The sequence below is a fragment of the Poecilia reticulata genome, chromosome 18, assembly GCF_904066995.2.
Source record: "Poecilia reticulata chromosome 18, P_reticulata-male-v2, whole genome shotgun sequence".
NCBI classification, from domain to species: domain Eukaryota; kingdom Metazoa; phylum Chordata; class Actinopteri; order Cyprinodontiformes; family Poeciliidae; genus Poecilia; species Poecilia reticulata.
Genome location: NC_088847.1, coordinates 8,136,015 through 8,158,722, shown reverse-complemented (window position 1 = coordinate 8,158,722; position 22,708 = coordinate 8,136,015). Strand labels below are relative to the sequence as shown.

Sequence of the window (22,708 nt, the reverse complement as noted above, 5' to 3'; positions counted from 1 at the left end):
AAAGACAGCGAGACTAACGTGTATGTGTGTGTGCGTGCGTGTGCTTGTGTAGGTGTGTGCGTGCGTGTGTGTGTGTAGGGGGGCCAGACTCAAGAGTACAACTCCAAAACCCAGGAAGTAGGTAGATTACAGTGCCATCCAATCTGGTGACATAGCCTCAGGCAGGCCAAGATATAAAGGGCCAATGAGAGAGCTAAGGGTGATTCCAATTAATAAAGTGGTTTCCATGGTGATTGATTTAGTAGTCCTTTTAGCAAACTGAAGAGACTAAAGACAAGCTAGATGGTACTAATATGAGTATTTTATAACAACAAGTGGATCCTTAGTGTATCATATGACATTGTGAGGAATTGGCAATTATTCGTTTAAGGGAAAAATGAAAGCAACCCAGACAGCAGCTCAGGACACGCTTGTTGTACGAGTCAATGACTTTTTTCTCTTTTTTGTCCACACACACAGAGTATCTGCTTTAAAGATCCTCATGTCTGTCTCCCGAGTCTCAGCAGCCACTTGGTACCTTTTGACGGACAGGTTTTGATGTGAGTTTGTAAAACTCTCCACGCCGTGTCTCTTCATTAACAGCCTGGCGTGTACAAAGCCCCGTCGCCGTTACCACCTGTTTGCTCGCTCAGTCTCGTGTTCTCATGGAAACCAATATGACGAAGAGCTAGCACGCTCAGACACTCAATGGCCTCTTTGTTTTCCCTCCGACCTGTGATTGTCTGTGGATGGTTCATGTCCATCTCTGCTCCACTGTTTTCGCCACCGCTTGCTTTATTGACTGCCAAATTGCTCACCAGTCTTTTCCTTACCCAGTTCCTGTCTAGGGCGGAAAAGTTCGAAGTGATCCTGAGCTTTTCAAAGCAACGATGTCACAGTGGAACAGACTTCTAAATGGTACCAGAAATGTTCTGGATCAATTATAAGTCACAGCAGCATCAACGGATAACACAAAGAAGTATAAATGATTTCTTTTTCTCTGCATTTCCTTCTTTTTCTGCCCATTGAAAGCCACACTCTGTTTCAATTCTGTTCTATTAGTTTATTCATACAGAGTCAATTCGCAACAACAAATCTCATCTCAAGGTACTTTAAAAGACAAACAAGTCATTCATGTCCAGTTGCTTCAAATCTAATTTCCCTCGTTGTATTCCAGTTGCATAAAGTTCAATTCAGTCCAATTGTCCTACATTACAGCGAAAATTCAGCTAATCATATAATGCCTGTTTGTGGAACGTTTTCAGTGGAAGCCCAGCCACTAACTGTGGAGCAATCGTTCATTTTAAGCCGGCCTGTGACAGAAATCGCTCTCGTCTAATTGAAGGAAACCTTCAGAAAAAGACAGGGTTCAGTATGAACAGCCATCGGCAGCGACTGACTTTGGATTGAGAGGACAAGAAGGAGTTACAAAATCAGAATCAGGCAAAGAGTACTTGCTATTGTCAATAGACAATAGCAGTCATGGCTCCATTTTGAAGACTTTGAATTAATGAGTTCAGTACAGTACACAGGAACGTGTGTGATCTGGATTCAGTTTATCCGAGGACTCTTGATTACCTTCATCTACTTCAGTCTTTAAGTCAAAGACTCAAGAATCAATGGAAGCACTCTTGAGGACTAGAAAGCATAATATCAGGGTTTTGATGGAATGAGAGCAGAAAACCAAGATGCAGTAATATGAAAAATATCTACTAGGTGGCTTTTGTCCCAGTTAGGCCTGTCACAATAAATCAATTAAATCACATGATAAATTAGAGCAAGCTCAATAATTTATCGTTTTTCTCTTTCTACCAAAAAAATGGATAACAAAAGTCTTCAGTCTGGTGTTTTGGTCCCAACTGGCCGTTTTTCAAAGGACAACTTTGTTTACAGAGACTTCATAATTTATTTTATTTGGGGGGGGGGTTCTGCTGTTTTGTGTGTTTATTTTGGATATTTAAAATGTCTTCCAGTTCCAGTGTTAAATATTCATAAGAATTTAAAGTTTATTGATCTTTAAGAATGTGTGCATTATTACGCCGTTACTATTACCATTACATTATTTTAAAATAGTCTCAAAACACACAATATTATCGTTTATAGCAATAATGTCTTGGACTATTTATAGTTCAGAAAAATTTGTAATCCTGACAGGCTTTTATCCCAGTGGCATTTTATAGTAAACATGTCCCCAAAATAATATCATATGGATGGATATGTAAACTCCTCAGGAGAGCTAAATAAACTGAGCCTTAAGTCATATTACGCCTTTAGAAGTTTGTAGAAGTCTAAACTTCTCTAATATTAATCAAAATTGACCCCCAAAAATTTGCAAAATACTTTTAGTTTCTTTTTGGCACATTTATTTTATAACAGGCTCTTCACTGTTAAAGTCCCTCCTTGGTGGTGAAGATGGTGATGGAGCAGAATTATCACTGTGGCTCTTTACCTGCTAGATTTGACCTAGATAATGTCATGAGCTGGTAGGTTGTGGTGAGGAAGTGGACGCAGCTTGACCCAGGATGTAGTGGAATAATATGTTTAATGATGATACTCCAACAACAAGGAACAGCGGGAATCGGCACGAGGAAAACTGGCAGCCACGGAGACAGACGACATCAATAGACAAGAACCCGACGAAGAACACAGACAACAGGTGAGACTAAATACACACGGGGCAATCACGGGAACGAGACACACCTGGGAGACAATCAACGGGGAAAGACGCAGAGACAGGACTAACAGGGAACAGGATCACACAGAAACTCAAAAATAAACACATAGAAACACGGATCACGACAGATAAATGACTTCCATCTTCCTTTTTAGTCAGAAATCTCTCAACATCCTTGTACTTGCATCATATTTATGTGCCTTCATGCAACTGCATCCAGATCCATATCAAAGGATTCAACCATGTTTGTTTGTTTTTTGACTGCGACTGAGGTCAGGTCAGTTTCTGTCACACTCTTTGCACACTCCAGTCTTCACTTCCTCTCACACAAGCTGATTTTTGCCACAACTCTCCCTGCAGACTGACGCAGATTTAATCTTGCCTGGAAATCGAGGAGAAAGTCGGGGTGGGGAAAAAAAACAAAACATAACTGTATAGTGTCCCAAGATTTAGAGAATAATTCACCTGAAATTACCTGTGTTGGTCCTCTTTCGCTCCAGCAGGCTATCCCTGAACAACATAAACAAATTTCTTGAGACGGTTTTGTTTTTGTTTTAGAGCTTGACAAATGGTGAAACGTCAGAATTACAATAAATGTTAAACATGGGCAAGAAAACCAACAGTGAAATGATTCTGTTGCTCCTAATAAGCTTGACTGTCCTTGCTATGCTAATGTACTCCAGGCTAGGTTAATGTGCTTTAATCTAAGTTAATATACTCCATACTAGGCTAATGTACTTCATGCTAGGCTAATGTGCTTTTTGCTAGGCTAATGTACTTTAATCTAAGTTAATGTACCCAATGCTATCTAGATAATTTGATTATATATGAGTAGATAATGTGCCATATTTCCTATTTCTGACTGTTTATTTACACAATTGATCAAAAATACGGAACTATTCAGATGAATACATTGATAATTAATTACCTGGGTGCAAAATGGTTTATTGTATGATTACTGAATAGGAGTAGGAGGAGAAGAAATTATGTGTAAGATTAATTTGGCCCCGAGTTGCTGAAAACTTACACTGGGGACCAACTGCAGTGACATGTTAACATTCAACTTATCTTCTCAAAACAACCAAACAATCTGCGTTGACAATCTTCAGGTGTCATGACTAATAACCGAATAAATATTTCCTCTCTATGCCCTCATTCGTCCTGCGTCCGTCTCTTCCTGACCTGCTTCATCCTTTTCTCTTTCTTGCTCTCGCTGCTGCTGCTCTTCATCTCCCGTTTTCAACCCTCCCACCAGTTCCTGCCTCATTAGCTCTAAAAAAAAAATCATTACACCCATCTCGCAGATCAAAGGGGAAATGGCTAGCAACACTTAAATAATTTATGCACTCAGAGAGCCTCTGTTTTCACTTCGCTGCGGCTCAGATAAGCCTCACCTCGTTTTTTTGTGTGTGTGTGTGTTTTTTTGTTTTTGTTTCTCATTTCTCCATTTTCCTTTTCGTTTCCACCGCGTCAGCTCCTGCTTCTCTTTCTTTACCGTTTCTTTAAAAACGGAACGGGATCACTAGGTGGCAGCATAGTTACACATGCAGCAGCAGAGCAAGAGCCCCGCACACACGTAATGACCCGCACTAATTGTATCACGGAGGAGCCGGAAATAGCTAAAGACGGAGCTCAGCCCTGCGACTGGCTTTGTTCCAGATTAATGAAGAGCAGGGATAACTGCTGGCCCCATCCGTCTTTTCATTTATCACCCCTTCTTTTCCTAATTACCTGATCAATATGGACTGGGTCGAATCCAGATCAATTGAGATAATGTTCCTTTAACCCATTAACGGTCCTTTATGACCTTTGAAAGGCGTAGGGCGGGGGGGCTGAGGGGGGGGGATGCGCCGCCTGTTGACCCTCAGAGTCTCACAGTTAAGCAGGAGAGCCGTCTTTAAAATAATTAATTTCTGCTTTAAAGGGGGAAGTGGTCCGTTTGAAATCTCAAAGATTAACAAGCAAGTGTGGACAAGAAAGTTTTTTGTTTTGGGAAAAAAAAAAATCAAAATAATGTGTTTGGTTTGGATTTTTGAAATCTATGCAGATTACTTTACAACCTTCAAACCAGCAGCATCTTTGAAGAGGACACATCTTTTTCTTCATTTTATGGTTTTATCTGGGCGTCGCTTGGGAACAGAATGTCGGGGGAAAATGTTTGAACGTATTTTTTGCTGTTCGTTTTGGGGGGGAGAAAAGATTTCAGAATCAATACGTCACACAAAACGTCTGAATGAAAGGGTGTGTTTGGAAGCGTGTGGGACGATAAATTAGAGATTCTGTTCATAACTATGAAAGCAGCTGAGAACTTTGCCAACTAAAAAAAAAAACAGAGTATTATTTTTTCCTACTTTCTATCGCAAATTTTGTTGTACACTTGAAATAAGACAAAACTTGTGTACAAATACCTTTTCATTAAGATATTGGAGTTTGTTTTAAGTGAATAATTATTGTATATTGATAGAAAAGTTCTAGTTCCACTGGCAGATTATTTCACTTAGAACAAGCCTTTTTTTTTCTCCCATGTTATAATCTACCAGTGGAACTTTTTGTTAATTAATAGTGAAGAGTTATTGACTTAAAACAAGCTGCTAAATCTTACTGAAAAGTTACCTGCAAGCTAGTTTTGTCTTATTTCAGGTGTTTAGAGATGTTTACGTTAGAAACTAGACAATCCTATTTGGTAGGATTTTGTGTTTTTACAGTGCAGATGTTAAAAATAAAAGATTGTTTACTAAGTTATTGTCACACTTGTTGGATCCCCGTCCACTGATGCACCGTGGATCTATTTTCTCTCCCATAAGATGTTTCCAATGCTGGACCGTACAGAGAAAGAAATCCATTACATTTTTAGAGAAGAAAAAAAAGGTTGCGTTTGTTATCGATACTAATAAGTTAGAAAAGGTGAAGCGACCAGCCCATTCGTTGCCTCTGACCTTCCTATGTTCCTCCACAGTCTCGCTGGAGTTGTTCAGAGTCAGATGTTTTCTCTCTCTCTCCGTCTCTCTCTCTCTCTCTCTCTTTTTGCTCTGTTCTCTGCCGAGAAGAGAAATGACCCACAGCATCACAGATCTTCCACCGTACTCACCAGGAGGCGTGCTGAACTTTCCTGCTAATCAATTCTTCTTTTCCCACCAGATGCTGAGTCAAGCGGTGTCCACTTTGCTGCGGTGAGCTTTAAAGATTGACTTGGTTGTCTTTCCATTCTTTCACTCGTTTTCAGCCTTCATTAATTAACTGTAGACGTGGACATATTCAAGCGCACAGCTACTTTCTTGTATTTTCCCAACTAGAAGATCAGCATAAATTAGTCGTCTTGCGTGTTTTCTCGTCTTGTGTTTTGAAGTGGTTTTAAATTTGCAAGGTGACTATAAATTTAAGAATGGATTTTTCAAGATTTTTTAATATTGTTATTTTCCTAGAATAAATAATTTTGGTAATAAAGAGGTTGTGATTTTTTTTCAAAAAAAAAAAAATTCCTCTAAATCACTTTTGGCAAAAAAGAAAAAGACATTTTAAGAAGGTGATGACATAACGTAATTATACATTCCACTCCACTCCATGTGAGCTAAATGTTCATTATACGGAGGACAAAGTCTCATATTCATTCCTTAAAATGACATAGATGTAGCTGTAATTACTTAAATGTCATGAAATGATGAACTTTTTAAATCTGTTAACTTACATAGCATTAGAGTTAACTGGAAATAATGGGGTTAATGGTGTGTCCACATTACAAAACATGGTGAAGACTCCAACCATTTAAAGCCGCAGCATGTAAATTTTATTAAAAAAATATATATTTTACATGTTTGTTGAAACGGTCACTACGTCGTCACAGTTTAATATGAGCCAGATAACCTGTGAACAGATTGGACTCCTCTGCCTTCTCCCATTGCTAACCAGAACCAACCAATCAGAGCCAGGAGGCAGGGCTCAGTGCTGTCAATCACAATCTTGTCTGGCGCTGCTGCTGGCGTTTCTTCCTCTTGTCCCCTACGGTTAGTTAGCATGACCACCAGTGATGGCAGATAAACAGCATTCCTGTAACAATAAGTTGTTCCTCCGCCGTTAGCACATTTAGCACGTTGATTGTCAGCGCTAAGACCTTCCTCCTGGCTCTGATTGTTGTTTTTGCTTGAGAGTGGTTGATGTCTTCTGGCAGCTCAGGGAAGAAGTGGAGGTCATCAATCTTTTCACAGGTTTAATGTCTCATGTCATGGCAACAGTTTAGCAAATATATTTTTTAAAATCTATACTTATTAAAGCCACATACTGCCATTTTAAAGGAACTAATATTTCCTGTGCAGATAATTTAATAAGGCTATTCCCCGATTATTATATTATGACAGAATAAATAAATACTGTGTATTCTGGTAGTGAAGGATTAACACAGGGTGTGTGTGCCACGATAGGTTTGTGTTTGCATGATGATTATGGCAGCGTGGTAATTTGCCCTTGGTTTGATATGAAACACAGAGACACTAATTATCTCTCAGTTCTAAGTTTCTTTCATTGCTCGGATCCGGTTTCTGCTCACGCTGTGCAACAGTTGGATGAGGAAGAGAGGAAACTTGACAGCCTGCGCAGAGCTCCCAGGGAGAGCATGAAGTAGGTGCATGTGTGTGTGGGTGTGTGTGACAGAGAGAGACAGGCATCTTTATTGCTTTGTCTTTATTTCCTGAATAATTTTTTACAACATGGAGACATTAGCCCGGATTTATCTAGATCATTTCAAAGCACCTTTTCAAGGGGAGAAACGCCAACAGTGAAATATTCATTCTAAACTCTGTAATCTTTACCAAAGAGACATACATTGTGATGTCACAGCCGCGGAATCCAACAATATCTATTGGGGTTGTTTGTGATAGACAAACTAGGACATCACAGTGAAGTAGAATTAAAACTATTTGTAATTTTCCTCTAGTTCGTGAATAAAAAGCTAAAAACTAACCGAGTGGATCACCTTGAACACATTACCCCCACACTGAAACACGGTGGCGGCAGATCTCTTGTCTCCACAGATGCTGGTCAGAATTGATTTGAAGATAGATTAAATACAGGGAACGGTGTGCTGGAGCGGGGACGAATCCAAAATGCAGGAGGACAATGCATTGAGGACTGGAGACTTCTGGTCCAGATTAGAGGATGTTCATGTGTTATAATTAAGTTAAAGTCCAGATGCAAATCTAACAGATAATATGAGACAATATTTGAAATTGATGTTCCAGTGTTTGTGTGGCTTTCACCAACTCGAAGTTAAGACCTTTTAAAATCTTTTTTAATACTATATGAGTAAAATTTAAGACCTGTATCCCGACACAAAAAGGTAACTAAAACTGAGATTTCTGGATTTCTTTTGTGGCTCTTCGCAGCAGCTTTGTTGTTTGCTAGCTATCTAGAAAGCCATTCGCTGTCAGATATAGAGCCAGAAGCTAAATGCTAATGACTTTTTTGTTTGCTAGATAGCTTGAGAGCCATATCCTAGCTGCTAATAAGCCAAATACTAGGTGCCAAATGGCTTGTTTTTGTGTTAGCTAGCAAATAAAGCCATTCGCAGTTAGCTAGCTACCTACCTACCTAGAGAGCCGTATGCTAGCTGCTAATGACTTGTTTGTTTGCGTGCTAATTAGCATTAGCAGCTTGTTACTGGTAGTTTTAACCGCCTTGAGTCCCAGAACGCAGTGAGTGAAGATGTCTAACTTTTGCCTGATAGAAAAGTCCAGCGAGAAAAATCCGGCATAGAATGTATAAGATTACATAGTTCTGCCATGACAAAATGTAAATTAAAGCTAATTAAATTAGCCTTAATTAAAATATAAATTAAGGCTAATTTATATTTTCTCTAATGAATTTATGACAATTTAAGGCCTTCTGATTCTTATTGAGAAATCTAAGGTATGCCGAGCATCCTGTGTTCAAACAATTCAGTCTCAGTGTTTTTAAGACTTTCAGCTGTATGACTGCATGAAAAGATGTCTCTTGATATGCACAACACACTTTTCCTTGTTCACTTCACAATTATGCACTGCTTTATCTGTCATGTAAAATCCCAATAGAATACAAATGAGATTCGTGGTTGCAAAATGAGAAAATGTGCAAAAGTACGCCAGGCATGAGTATTATAAGTTTTACATTTCAAGGAGAATATATAGAGCGGGTTTGGGGATCTTTTTTCCTCACACACATCAGATGATGCATCAAACTCAATTCTCCTGTTTTAGAGAATTTGTTATCAATAAGAAGAAATTCATCGTAACCCGTCTTCTTTGTTAATGCTCTTGTTCATTTTCCTCCCTCTCTTATCTCTTTCTTTTTCTCTCTCTCTCTCACTGTTGTCAAGGGCAACCGGAGGAAACGGATGATCACAATAACACCATCACCTGATTATTATCAAGGGGGAATCATCAGGTGTGAATGCAATGCTTTTAGTATGCACTTATCTTCCTTTCCTGTGCTGTATGTAAGGATATAAGTAGAGTAATCTCATTGATTTCGGAGAGTTTAGAAGAAAAAAAAAAGAATCACCATTGCTCATAAAAGGGACACACACACGCACACAGAGCGTAAATCAAGTGGTTGTTGGCAGGCTCACGGCTAATTCCCCATGAATATCTAATCAACAGTAAACAAATTACTATTGCAGTGAGTGGTGCCAGTATGATTGCCGTGTTGCTACATGTGTTAGTGGCGGCCTGTGTCCTTGCGTTAGCGCGAGACTCATTAATGCAGACGCCTCTCTCCCGGAGCTCGAGCTCTTTATTAGACTGTGCGCCCTAAAAAAACGCAGCTTTGTTCAGCCGAGCTCTAACTTCGCCTCCGATCGGCTGACGACTCGAGAAACGAGATGGAAGTAAAGTGCCGACTGACGGAGCGCGGAAAAGCCGGTTTTGGGAAACGTGTCTGGGCAGCGTCTGGAGCAAAGGCAGATGTGTTGCTGCCTGCGAGAGGAATGTCGCGCTGGCTGTAGGTCGAAGGTAGCTGCAGGGTCTCCTTGAACAGTGTGCATCTCCTCACTGAGAGCACTTCAACTTTTTTATTTTTTTTTTATTTTTATTTTTTGCTTATTGTCACGTTTGATGCGCATGTTAGGATTTTTATGTAAAAGACCATCACAAAAGAGTGTAAGGATTAAGATAAATGTTTTTAAGAAAAATGTTCACAAATAACACTACCCTTTTTTATCCTGATGCTCCTACATATAATTCAGTGCAGAAATCACCTAAGTACAAAAAGTTGAGAATAAATAATTCTGTGTTTTCCTTCTCTTTTGGCTCGTTGCACCATCACGAGCCATCACTAGCTAAAGCTAAATGAAATGTTGGGGAAACACCCTCAAAGCTATAGAGTTAGAGGATATGAGAGAACACCCCGTAGCTTACAAGTAGAATTACAAACTGTTGCTTGATGCCATTTTGTTCAATAACTCCTGGTAGCATGAGCTATGGACCAGCTGTCTCTTGGTATTAATAAATGGAATTCATGAATTCAACTCACTGACTCTTCTTCAACCTCATACATCAAGAACTTCCCAGGTGAAAAAAAAGTATACTTTAGTATACTAAATTTTAACATACTTTAGTATACTTTTATCGATGTACTTAAACTGTACTATTTTGGAACAACTAATTTTGTGCTTAGTATACTTTAGTAGTATCTAAATAGTATTAAATTACAACTAATAGTATATTTTACTATACGTACTTTTTTTGGAACAACTTCAAGTGTACTTAAAGTATACTTTTGAAATTTCATATTTCAGAGCTTTATTATTAGATTTTGATATAATTATTATATTTTGAGTGTAATAATTGTCTCAGAATTATTAAAAATATATATTTCATATACTTCAAATAAATTTTAAATATACTATTAATATATTAGTAATGTATTTAAATTACACTAAATTTTTATTTTTGATTTCCTGCTATTGATAATAAACTACAATTTTAATTACTCGTGAAAGTCTTTATTCCTACGTACCTATTTTGTAAATGACATGCATAACTACACTGCAGTACTTACGTTGTTTTAGGCTACATTTACATGGAAAGATTAATTACACAAAATGCCCAAGGTAATTCAAATATTTTGTTTTATTACCGACATTTTTAAATTGTCCAATTTTACTCACAACTTTATGAACTTAACATAAATTATCAGTTTACACATCAAAAGTGAACACATGAACATGAAAATTTAAATGTGACAATAAAACATGAAAGTGAGAATCAACTACAGAACATTCCCGTTTACTGCACCTTACAGAATCCTACAAAAAAGAACAATAGAGCAATTAAACAGAGAAAGCATTTGTATTTAAAGAGAACAGAAAAATGGCAAATAAAAAAATAATACTTACAATTTTAAGACGTTGTGGACTCGCCATGTATGTGACATCATAAGAACTGATGATTGGGACCGGATGCCTGGGGTGCTTACAAGTAGAATTACAAACTGTTGCTTGATGCTATTTTTTTCTGCTAACTCCAGGTAGCATGAGCTATGGACCAGCTGTCTCTTGGTATTAATAAATGGAATTCTTACATGGGGAATTCCATTCATGTAAGTATTCATGAGTGTAATAATTGTCTCTGGGTGTCAGACACCCAGAAAAAACATTTCTGGGCGTCTTTGCCTGTTTATGTTAGATGTAGAAAAAAATGGTCAGTAATGTCATAGAATCAGTTGATGTTGGCATTAACTATGAAACTGTTTCAAGTGTGGACTTAAGGAGACAAACTACCTTAAAATCTTTCCATCCATGATCTGAACACTCTGATCCTTGCAGGGTGGTGAGGGGAGCTGGTGGTGCCCATCTCCAGCAGCCATCAGGTGAGAGGCAGAGTTCATCCTGGACAGGTCACCAGTCCATCACAGGGCCCTGAAAGTCAACAACAAATAAAAAAAATGAAAGGTAAATGTTGGATTAACAAGAAGAGAAAAATTATTTTCAGTTACCTTTAACTGGAAATAATTCCAGTTAAAGGTAACTGGAATTAATAAATCATGTTTATTAAGCACTTAGTGTTGGTAACACAGCAGTTTTTGTTGTTGAAAATGTAGCTAGCTCCTCATTGAAAAAACAAACTTACATCATGAAGACAATGTGGAGGTTCATCTTCAGAGCTGGATGGTGATCTGGTGGAGTCGGAGCTTCTTCTGAGACTGAAAGTCTTTAGGTTTTCTAACATCGAATTTCTCTGGCTTCCTCTTTCATCTTCATTTGCTTAGTTAGACTGCAAACATATGTTGAAGATAAAATCATTTATGAACGAGTTAGAACCACCTCACAATATCTAAGTGTCTTTGTCTTATGGAGCTTAATTAAAACCAGGTTAGTTTATGAATTAAAGTATAAGTCGCAACAAACACCCTCCATGCAGTTATAACTTAAAGTGTACTTTCACAAATTTAAGAAGGATAATTCTCTACAAATCTCATAGTAAATAATCAGATAGTCAAATAATCAGCCAATAGAGACACATTGTGGAAAAATGGTAGTGGCAGCAACATGCTTTGGTGATGCTTTACTTCAGCATGGACGAGGGGATACAAAGGAAACGTACATAGTTGAAGGGGCAGTATTACGTGTTTTCCAGCCACATAGTATCATTTAACAGCACAATCAAATAATATTTACCTTCAGTTGTTATAAAAATGTTCTATATGTGGATATGACTTTTGAAATTTTTGAAATGTATGAAATTTGACTTTGTAGTTTAATGTCTTGAAATTGGGTCCTGTCTCTTTAAAAATGGTTCTTTCTGAAACTCCACCTTCAGGAAGTCATCACTACAGTACACCTCTATTACCCCTTTAACAAAATTTTTACCAGCGTTTCACTGAGAAGTGGCTCGTATAATGAGCTGAGCAGATGCATGGCTCCACCGGGTGTTTGCTAATTGCTGCTGGCTAGTCTGAAGGAGCTGGGCGAGGGAGTCCTGGGAGAAGGGTGTTCCGTATGGTGAAAGCTTGGAAACTTGGAAAGTGCAGCTATGCGGAGGAGGTAGTGCTCGGTCCCCCCAAATGTTTCGCACGGCTGAATGGTTGCCACGGGAGATGAAAGGTCTGTGCCTACTCGAAGCAGACTCAAAGGTCAGTTTTTACGGTCACATAAATGTGCTCAGTGTCGCACAGTAAAAACAAAAACCTTCCAAAATTGCCTATTTGCAGGACTTGATCACTTTGGGATTACTTAAAGGCATTAGAGTAAAGCAATACATCTGCAAACCACTTGCTTCAAGTATTTCTTTGAAAAATATTCAGAAAACTATGACTCTTTTTCATCCACGTGACCACTGTGCTTCTTTTTGTGCTCATATTCTTCTCATTTTTGAGACATGAAATTTAAAAATGTATGTATTCTTTACTAAATAATATTTTTGGCCTTTTCTGCCTGAAATATACTATGAAGTCAAGTTTTTTTTTTTTAGACTCATTTAAATAATGACAACAATAACATGACCCTGTGAGAACTTCAAACCATAAAAAAAAAGTTGCATAAATCAAAACTAAATTTGTTCTGACCTGTCAATGTATTCCCAAATGTCAAGCAGAAATACAGCAGTTGGAAAAACACTCTCATCCCCAAAAAGATTACATGTGCCTGTGCTGAACTCCATGGCATTGGACTATAAATCAGTCATGACAATCTGAAAGTGCTTTAAAGGAAATGGAGCTCTGAACATACACAATTTATTTTGCACGCAGAGCTCATTTATTAGGACTGAAAGCAACAAAAAGCTGTTAAATTGGCCCAAGGGAAGATTGTTTTTTCCATCAATAAGCCACACAGCTAAGTCAGTTAATTCAAGTGTCAATGAGTTCATTGATTTATTTAATTGTGGCTATAAATCTTTTATGCAATGATCCACTGTTGCGATCTACGACAGTGGTGGTTCTTCAATGAATGGTGCCCTTGGCAGTTTCCTCCTTCAGAGGACCCCTTACCCTCAATAAACCACTCAGACCAGCTAACCTGATAAAACCCGTTCTGCAGAAGTAGATGAAAAACACAAAAATTGTATTAAAAATCTCTCTCAGAGGTAAAATGATCCAGTTGGATGTAAGATCTTGAACCTGACGGTATCAAATTTTGTCCAGATTCTATTAAACACCAATATGGTTTTTTAACTTAGTCAAATTTAATCTGTGATTTTAATAAGAGTCTTACCACTTGTCCGTTCATTTGTCCATCCATGGTCTTCCACTTATCCTGCATTAGGTTGTGGGGGTAACAGGTCCAAGAGAGAAATCCAGAAATACCCAGAAGGATATATAATCCATATATGGTGTGTGGTTATTCCCCAGGGTATCCACCCAAATGGACAGGTACAGAAAACCCAGGAACCCAGTAGGCAGCCTGATGGCTACTTGGTCCCACCACAGTAGACTCCTTTTAACTCGGAGGAGTAGCTGCTCTGCCATTTCCCCTTGGAAGACGAAACTCTCCACCCTATCCAACCACCCCACAGAGGAAGCTAATTTGTACCACTTTTAACCAGGGATCTTGCTCTTTCGGACGTGATCCATATCTTATGACTGTAGTTTAGAGCTGGAATGTTTACCAACCAGTAAATCAAGGGCTTCCCTTCCTGATATGTCAGGTCTTTCTTCACAACAATGGAGAAAAGCCTGACTGGAGATGGACTCTATCTCCGGCTCCATCTTACCATCATTCAGGATAACACACCAAGATACTTAGGATGCATTCACACCAACCCTGTTTAGTTCACTTTAATCAAACTCTAGTTTTAGTGCCTAGAAAGTCTGGTTCATTTGGGGAATTGAAAACGAGGGATTGAATTTTGATGTGGACCAAAAAAGTGAACCCTGGTCTGCCTACAAGGGTCGTAGTTTGGTTGGAGTGAACCCTACCGCAGTTTGAATGCATGTGTGCAAAGCAGCTCTGGGCATTGTGGGTAAATACGACCAAAACAAATGTATCTCTAGTGGTAGAGGGAGTCATGGTCTTTTCCCAAAGATAAGTTCTATCACTTCTAAAATCTAACGCTAGTCCATTTTTGTTTACATTTTGCCAAGGAGGAGGTTGCGCTCACATCAGCTTCAATGGTTCTCATGTTTTTTTCTCGATGCAGCGCCACCACAGGTGAGGGGGACCAACAGGTATTTGAAAGAGTCTGGATTGTTTTACACAGTGTGGTGTGAAAGCGAACTGCACCTGCTGAAAATGTAACAAATGTTCCAATTTTGGTCTCCAATCAAACCAAGTCTACCGGACAGTCAGGTGTGAAAAAGCCTTTATAGTCTTACACTTGAGTCAAAGATCGTGGGCATGACAAAAGCTGCATCACTCCTGTATGGCCAGGCTGGCTGACACACTCCCTCACCCTCACCCTCACCCTAACCTCACCCTTGGAAAGCATGTTAAAATCTGACAAATCTGTGCTCCATAAGAGCTATTTTGTGCCACAAGAATTTTTGCCTTTGCATCATTATTTGTAAAATATAAATTAAAAAAAAAAAGTTAAAGTAGTTGTTAAACAGTAAACAACATACCTGTCATATTTCATCTGACTTAGGCAATATGGAGCTACTGGTTGACCTTTGATTACCTAATTTTTGCATCACAAACCATCACTAGCACAAAGATTTGACAACAAACCTTTTTTTAAAAAATCAATTTGAAGAACTTGGAAGGTAATATGAACCTCCACCCCAGTCTCCAATCTTGTCTTGTATTTATCCAGCTTTCCTGAAGAAAAAACACCCCAATAGCATGATGCTGCCATTGGGTAAAGAGAAAAGAGGTGGAGAGGGGAATACTAACAACACATATTGAACACGTAGAAAATCAAGTTTTTTCTGAATATTTAACAATTATTTACTACATTGTGTTGGTCTATCAATAAGAAACCCCATAAAATACACTGAACGCGACACAAGAAGGAAAAGCTCATCGGGTGTATACAGACACAGAGCAGTATTTTGCGGGCTGCTTGGGTCCTCGCGCGCTACCTCTGTTTTGCACGCGCCTGTCGTGTCTGCGTGCTCGCGTGGTTTGCTCTCCGTTTAACCTCGGTACAGCGTTCCGAGGCGACTCGACACGGCTGCTTTCACATCTCTCTCTCTCTCGCTCTTCCGCTCTCTCTTCTTCTCTCTCTCTTTCTCTATCTCCCGCCTCCCTCCCTCCCTGCTTCTCTCCCTCCTCTTCCTACCTGATTCAGAGCCGCTCCGACGCTATGCGTATGACCGCGTCTCTCTCTGCAAGGCGAGCACCACCGGAGAGAGCCGCACGCTCCTGCTGACCGCCTGCCGCGAGCACTACTCCCAACGCCGGCTGACGAGGCACCCAGGCCGGGCAACGGGGGCAGGAGAGACACCCCTGAGTGCAGTCCGGAGGTAAGCGGCAGTCTCGTATTTTCTTTCTGTCTTATTTTCTGCTGTTATCGGCGCTGAGGGGCTATGTTTGTGCGGAGGAGGTGGCCGCACACAGGTCGCTTATGAATGCTTTCGCTCTTATGACAGCTGAGCCAGCTGAAGCGAATGTACCCAGGAGTTAAATAAGTGTCGGATGTGAGCTTATTCACGGAATGAATGATGAAGCGCCTGTTGTACATTCGCTGCTGTTTATTATTGTTAATAAATGTGTAAAATACATGTCTGTATAAAACAAACCACTGTCCGCTCTCTCGCGTATTTGCGTTCATTCTCATTTGTTCACATATACGTGTAGGAAATGTGCTTTAAGGTCTTGAGTGGTCAGGTCCGGTGTCACCGGGGGCGGCGGGTGAGGTGAGATGCAGACAGGTCCTTTTGAAGAACGTGGCCACATCGTAATCAAGGAAACCCACACGCGCACTTGCACGCACGCACCCACGCAACAAGCCGACATACTTCATTTATAATTTTTGCATTTTACCGGAAAAAAAAGGAAATAAAGAAACAAACAAATAAAAAAAACACGCTGTTTAAATTTAAGTGTCCGAGCGCGTGCAAAATGCTCCGAAGCACGCGGAGTCCCCCGTTATCTCATCGGCCTCGGTTTCGCGTTGCTGTATCCTCCTGCAATATTGCTTAAGGTGATGTTAATCATCATTAGCCCGTTTACTGTCGTCAGCCGCGGTACTTCCATCACTATCAGCCTGCACAAACTGCCCGGCCACCTTAAAACCGCTCTGCATCGACGGCTGTTTTTAAAAATATACCAAGTGATTTTTCCACACAAAGTCAGACAGAATAAAGAGGAACCGAGAAAAAGAAGTGAATATGCCTGATAGAGTGCAAAAGCAGAGGGTCATAGCGTTTAAAGCTATAATACACACAGAGACAGAACAGATTTCTGTCTGAGTGTTCCCAACTTTGAGAACCTTAGAGCACTCGGTTGCTTTTAGGAAAAAAGAAAAAAAAATAGAACTGCTTTCTTCTAATCAATAATTCATCCCTCCATCTTTTTCCAGACTTGGACCTGGATAGAGAGAGATCTGCTAAAGGACAACCCTGAAGCCTTCTGTCCCTAGCTTTCACCTCTCCAAACTCCCGCTCTCTCCCCCACTCCTCTTTCTCCTCTTTTATCTAGAACTTCTCACAGCCGTCTACGTCTTCCTGTCCTCTCACCTGTTCTACTTCCTGCTAACTGGCCATGGCATCCAAGCTGAACCCCAACGTCCTGTACGTGGCGGAGCCTGGAGAGTCCCTGGGATCACCCCAAGCTGATTCTGAAAGGACTCACATTGTGAGTGTTTACTTTTGTTTTTAGGCTTTGTGTAAAGATTGATTGCTGTGGTTTCTAGATCGGTCACATGTTCTATTCCACCGTTTTTGTGTTTTAAAATAACCAAGTAAAGACTAGCAACCTTCATGTTGCATTGACACCACTAGAAGAATTAGACATATTAAAAAGTGACAATTGGTATCAGGTGTGTAGCGTTGCACTTGCCCTCCCCTATCTGTTGCTCTGCACTCCCAGTTACTCCCACACTTTTATTTCACTTACATGAAAGACAGGTTCTACGGACATAAGATGGACATAATGGCATAAAAACTAAAGAGAAACTAAAACTGCAGCTCGCAATCTGAGAGTAACATCCCAGAGTTAACCCGCTACTCATCGCATTGTTCTTAAAGAGCAGTTTGACAAAAAGGGATCAATTTGGTGTAATAAGCATCTTTGATTGTAAATTTAAACAGATTTTCATGCAGTGTTTGACTTAGTTTACAGATTGAAACAACAAAATGTAATGAATACCAAAAAAACATAATTGTTTGTGTTATTTTAGCAACAGAAAGATTTGTTGTTGCCCTACTTATTTTAAATAGAAGTAATATTAGCACGTTGTGCATTTTTATTTACATTCTTGCATAATTACTTTAAAATAGAGAAGCTATGAGTTTTACTCAGGATTATCATATCGTGACAACCACGTAAGAACACACCGGCGCTCAGTTTTGGTCAAGCGTTGTTTCCCGACAGGAAACCGAATAAATCAGCCACAAAACGTGAACCTTACCGGAACCTAAATGAGTTACCAACTCTTACAAAGGTTGAAAGATACAAGTGTTACATGTGGTGGTTCTCACACAATCTCAATCAACATACACGGCTAAATTTATAAGCATCATCAAATGCTCGCAATTTTTTTTTACTGCAAGTTCAAAGGTTGAAGTTTTCCAGTGGCGTTATCTGTTGCTCAACCCCAGAGAAATATGACTCATCTTTTTTGTTTCTTTTTTTTTTTATACATGTCTAAATATAAGTCGCCATTGCCTCTCGACACCCAGGATGTGATGAAATCTGTAAATAGCCACAATAAAAACATGTAGCTGAAGATAAAAAGCAACAACAAGGTCATTTGACATTGTCAAAAAAAAAAAGAAAAGAAAAACAATCCACCCCTGAAGTTAAAATGAAGTTAGTTTTGCAGGACATAGTGATGTTACATGCATTTTGATGTACATTGGGGACAAAAAGTACGAAAAGCTTCATATTTCATATGAGTTGCATGTTGGCCTGTCACAATAAATTTTGCTGGATGATAAATTGTCCCAGAATTTATTGCAATAAACGATAATATTTTTTAAAGACCATTTTCAAGTAATTTAAAGGTGATTGCATAACAATAACAACGCAAGAAGACATTCTGAAAGATCAGTAAATTTTAACTTTTAATGAACATTTAACACTGGAACTGGAAGACATTTTAAATATCCAAAAAAACAAACAAACAAAACAACAGAAACAACAAATAAAATGTATTATGAAGTCTCTGTAAACAAAATTATCCTGGCTAGTTCAGACCAAAGCACCAGACCGAAGACTTTTGTCATCCAGGTTTTGGTAGAAAGAGAGAGAAAAACGATGCAATGGAAATCAATTAATCATGCGATTAATTGATTTATTGCTTATTGACAGGTCTAGTCGCACCTATAGATTTCTTTTAACATTAAGTTTCATATGTTCACTGCATTTAGTTTTAGTATACCTTTTTTACTCCAAGAACATAACATTGCATAACCTTGCTTAGTCAGCTGGCTGAAAGATATCTTCAACACTTTTCCACTGTTTACAAGAAGGACAAAAAAAAGTCATATGCTTGAAAATACTGTCAGTCATGAAAACCACAGACAGTCATGAGGTGAAGACTAAAGGATCATCATTTGATCCGTTTTATGAGGTTTTAAAACTGCCACAAACAGCATGCGGACCAGCTGACCGCTACACTTGCAATTCTATATAAGGAGCAGGTTGGTTAAAATTAAAATGCTATTTTTGTAGTAGTGGAAATAATTTGCAACTTTTCTGTTTAAAACAAAACAAAGCAAACAATTAGATACAATTTCAATTTTTTGCCTACCTTGAAACTAGTATTTCTAGTCAAGGTTATCACACCATGAGAAGCTCACTGCAGGCCAGAATCACTGCAAGCAAAGCTAGAGTTATCTCCTATAACCGCTGCCACTTTCCAGGGAAAGTGTGTGCTGTGCTATGACTAAATGAAAGGACACTGAAGTCTACACTGTGGTGTACAGACTGTGGTAGACCACAGTTTCTCATAAATTGGCCCTTGGTGCTAATTATCAGTTTAAATATATGCCACTGGGCTGCTAAAATAGGCTCAGCATTACAGTTCTGTAGGAAGGAGCGGCTAGTTTGTAGCTGCTGAGTTTAGTTTCAGTACTCCCACCACCGCGTATCTGACTGAATGAAAGCCTTTCTCAGTACATACAGAAGTCAAATGATAGAGGATTTTAGGGAGAAAGCGACTTTAATGATTAGTTTCTATGCATTAGCCAGGTAAATTTATGCATAACATCCCACAACTACTTTACAGATGCCAAAACAAAAGGGAAACCAGTTCTACCCTGCAGCATTTACTTATACAGATGTTTCTTTATATTCTAATATGAGATTGTGGATGTTTTTTAATCTTACTGGATGTAGAAAACTTTTTTTTGTGTGAGTGTGTCAGTCCAGTTTACTTTGTGCCAGAAACTAATGGCTAATTAACAGTTATTGACTGAAAGTAAGTGCTTTTATTAACAGTTTAAATGGACGCTTATCAGTTTTTTAGTGCCTCTTCAGTGATATGAACTGACAATACAGCGGTTCTGGAATCGTATTCCTTGTTATCAGTAATGTGAAGACCATATTAATGCTTTTAAAACCATTAAACCATTTAAATGGACCCTTATCAGTCTCTTCAGTAATATGAATTGATTGACATTACAATGGTTTTAACATGTAAAATCAAAAAAGAAAATTCTTTGATATTAGCAATTTTCCCATGGCTACATTGCATTAATTTGCAGAAATTAACTTGAACAATAAAAAGTAAAGAAGCCACTTTAGTTGTTTCTGAAACGTCAAAAGAAGTTCTCCTTTTCTATATCTTGGTTAAAGGTTATTTTATGTCACAAAAATTATTCTTATTTTCATTCTCTTTTCTTTGTATTGTTTGTGTTGTGGTGAACGTTTGTGGTATATAGCTTTTTATTTATTTTTTTATTTAGTAACTTGATATGCCCCTCTTTGGTAAAAAAAAGCTTTATATTTATTATTATTGTTATTTTTTATTGGAAGAAACTTAAGCTGTCTGTATTACACTGTAATATGTTTAATTTTTATTGCTCGTACCTGGACAGGCTACAGACCAAACTAGCCTTTCTGGCTAACCCTGGCATATTATGTGATATGTTTTGCTCTTTTTGAAATAAACAACAACAAAAGTAACAACATTCAAAAACAACTTAGGATAAAGCGACATTCACACTGTTTTCTATCTGCTGTTATATTAAAACACATGTTACACAAGCCTGAGTGTGACAAAATTTTACACTTGTGGCTTGAATGTCAAATGAATGCAGGTACTGGGATCACAGGTGTGAAACTGATTGTGTTCTGTGGCGTCAGGATTGTTGCTGCGTAATCACTGATATTTAAAGATTGAGTCAGAATCCTAAAATAGACTTTTATTGCTCTGAGTGCATAGATTAGTCATATTAACTGTCAAATAAATCAGAAAGTAGGTTATTCAGTCAGTGTTGCCTCCAGTTGCAATCATCTGACTTGTTGCTGTAAGTGAATTTTCATGAGCACAGACAAAGAACTTGCATAACATTGCATGACATTAAATATTGTCATTACTGGGTGATTTCTGCGACTTTTGAGTCGTGGTTTACTAAAATCTGTATACATGACGAGTGGGAACTGCGGGCTCCCACTGTGGGATTTAAAAAAAAAAAAATTATGCATGCTACAAAGTTAAATACGTATTGTATATATCTTTTACAGAAGACAGTATTTTGTCTTAAAATGCAAGGCAAATGCACAATAGAGAATTATTTTTGAAGGTTTTCCTTGCTTACATAGAGTTCAGGCACCGAGCTGTCTGGTTTAGGTTAAGAAAAACGTAACCAGTTTGCCCTCATGGGAAAACTGAGGTCAAAGTGCTATTTACTGTAAATGCTTCTGTGCAGCTCTTGCATATTTAAGCTCCTAAGGTGGAGTCACAGCACAGTCTTCATACATTACACGCCTCAACACACTTCATATAAACAGACAGCGGCAACCCTTGTAAGAGCTGGTAAACTAATGATGGTGCACAAACAGACAATTAAGCTTCACGCCAGCTTACATTTTTTTTTGCTTTTTTTTTTCCAGTCCGGAGAAGCTGGGGAAGAGTCGTCAGACAGCGAAGGAGAGCAAGAGGAGACGTCACACAAGCTGATCCGCAAAGTGTCCACCTCCGGACAAATCAGAGCCAAGGTAGGTGACGATTTTACACTATTCCTGTTGGACATTTGTAGTTTGTAGTTTATCTAATATGACGTTTTTGAAAATGTTTTGGGAGCATTTCTTAACTCTAAATCTGTGACGTTTAGAAAAGGATCTCTAGGAAATCAGAGAGCCATAAAATGTTCTGATTCTGACAGTGCTCCGCTAAGTCAAAGAGTCATCAAAAATTTAAATTAAAATTCTTTTTCGTCATAGCTTTTATGGGGAGCTCTAATTAAGCACTTAGTTATTTAGCAGCGCATAAAAAATTCAAAGCTTTTTGACTCTCCGATGTGTTTACATGGTTATTTGATGAACTTTTTTTTGTGTGTGTGTGGTGTTATTTAAATTTAAAGAGCCAATTCGTTGCGTCCTTCCATCTGCCTGTCAGTTTTTCATGTTGCCTGTTTCATATTTCTGTTTCAAGTTGAAGTTTTATCGACGTTTAAACCAAACTCAAGAAGTTTGATTTGATTAACCTTCTGAACCTCTGTCTGGTTCTCTTGAGGTCAGCCGAGTTCCTGATCTGCTTCTTGGCTACGTCACTTTCCACTCTTACCGTCACTGAGATGATTTCTCTTTGAATCGCTCACACAGGATGCGATCTCGCCGTCGCTGTTTCCTTTCTTATTGGCCTGCTGGGCTCTGGCACCAATTGGTTGAAAATAGCTTGTTGCCGGCGCATGAACAAACGAGCATACGCTAGAAAAAACGAGGTGTTCAATATAAATGCATTGTTGTAAAATAATAGCATTTATGCTGGGCAAATATTTGATCAAGAAACTGTCCATGTATTTTATTTACATGTTAAAATAAAG

The 22,708-nt window shown here is 38.7% G+C and overlaps 1 protein-coding gene and 3 long non-coding RNA genes across 7 annotated transcripts in view; 2 read left to right on the top strand and 2 right to left on the bottom strand.

The window, feature by feature from the left end:
* The first annotated feature begins 2,395 nt into the window (after positions 1-2,395).
* LOC145548928 (uncharacterized) lies at positions 2,396-10,298 on the top strand. Of its 2 annotated transcripts, XR_014084874.1 has the most exons (4): positions 2,396-2,635; positions 5,792-5,823; positions 7,153-7,264; positions 8,997-10,298. It is a non-coding gene; the product is annotated as an uncharacterized LOC145548928 (long non-coding RNA). The 2 variants fall into 2 exon arrangements; XR_014084873.1 differs by having other exon boundaries at positions 5,792-7,264.
* Positions 2,787-4,466, bottom strand: LOC145548929 (uncharacterized). Its single transcript, XR_014084875.1, has 2 exons — positions 3,129-4,466; positions 2,787-3,035 (listed from the first exon to the last, which is right to left on the bottom strand). It is a non-coding gene; the product is annotated as an uncharacterized LOC145548929 (long non-coding RNA).
* A 433-nt stretch (positions 10,299-10,731) lies between the features above and the next one.
* LOC145548473 (uncharacterized) lies at positions 10,732-15,925 on the bottom strand. 3 transcript variants are annotated; one of them, XR_014084486.1, is made up of 3 exons: positions 15,835-15,925; positions 11,749-11,892; positions 10,732-11,537 (listed from the first exon to the last, which is right to left on the bottom strand). It is a non-coding gene; the product is annotated as an uncharacterized LOC145548473 (long non-coding RNA). The 3 variants fall into 3 exon arrangements; XR_014084485.1 differs by lacking the exon at positions 15,835-15,925 and adding an exon at positions 12,489-15,741; XR_014084487.1 differs by lacking the exon at positions 15,835-15,925 and adding an exon at positions 13,830-15,741.
* Positions 15,855-22,708, top strand: part of si:dkey-172j4.3 (diacylglycerol kinase delta) — a 78,461-nt gene continuing 71,607 nt past the window's right edge. Inside the window, exons 1-3 of the mRNA XM_008435318.3 lie at positions 15,855-16,018; positions 17,077-17,351; positions 21,777-21,881. Of these exons, the coding sequence (XP_008433540.1) occupies positions 17,259-17,351; positions 21,777-21,881 (198 nt within the window). The 5' untranslated portion in view covers positions 15,855-16,018; positions 17,077-17,258. The remainder of the gene's footprint in view (positions 16,019-17,076; positions 17,352-21,776; positions 21,882-22,708) is intronic.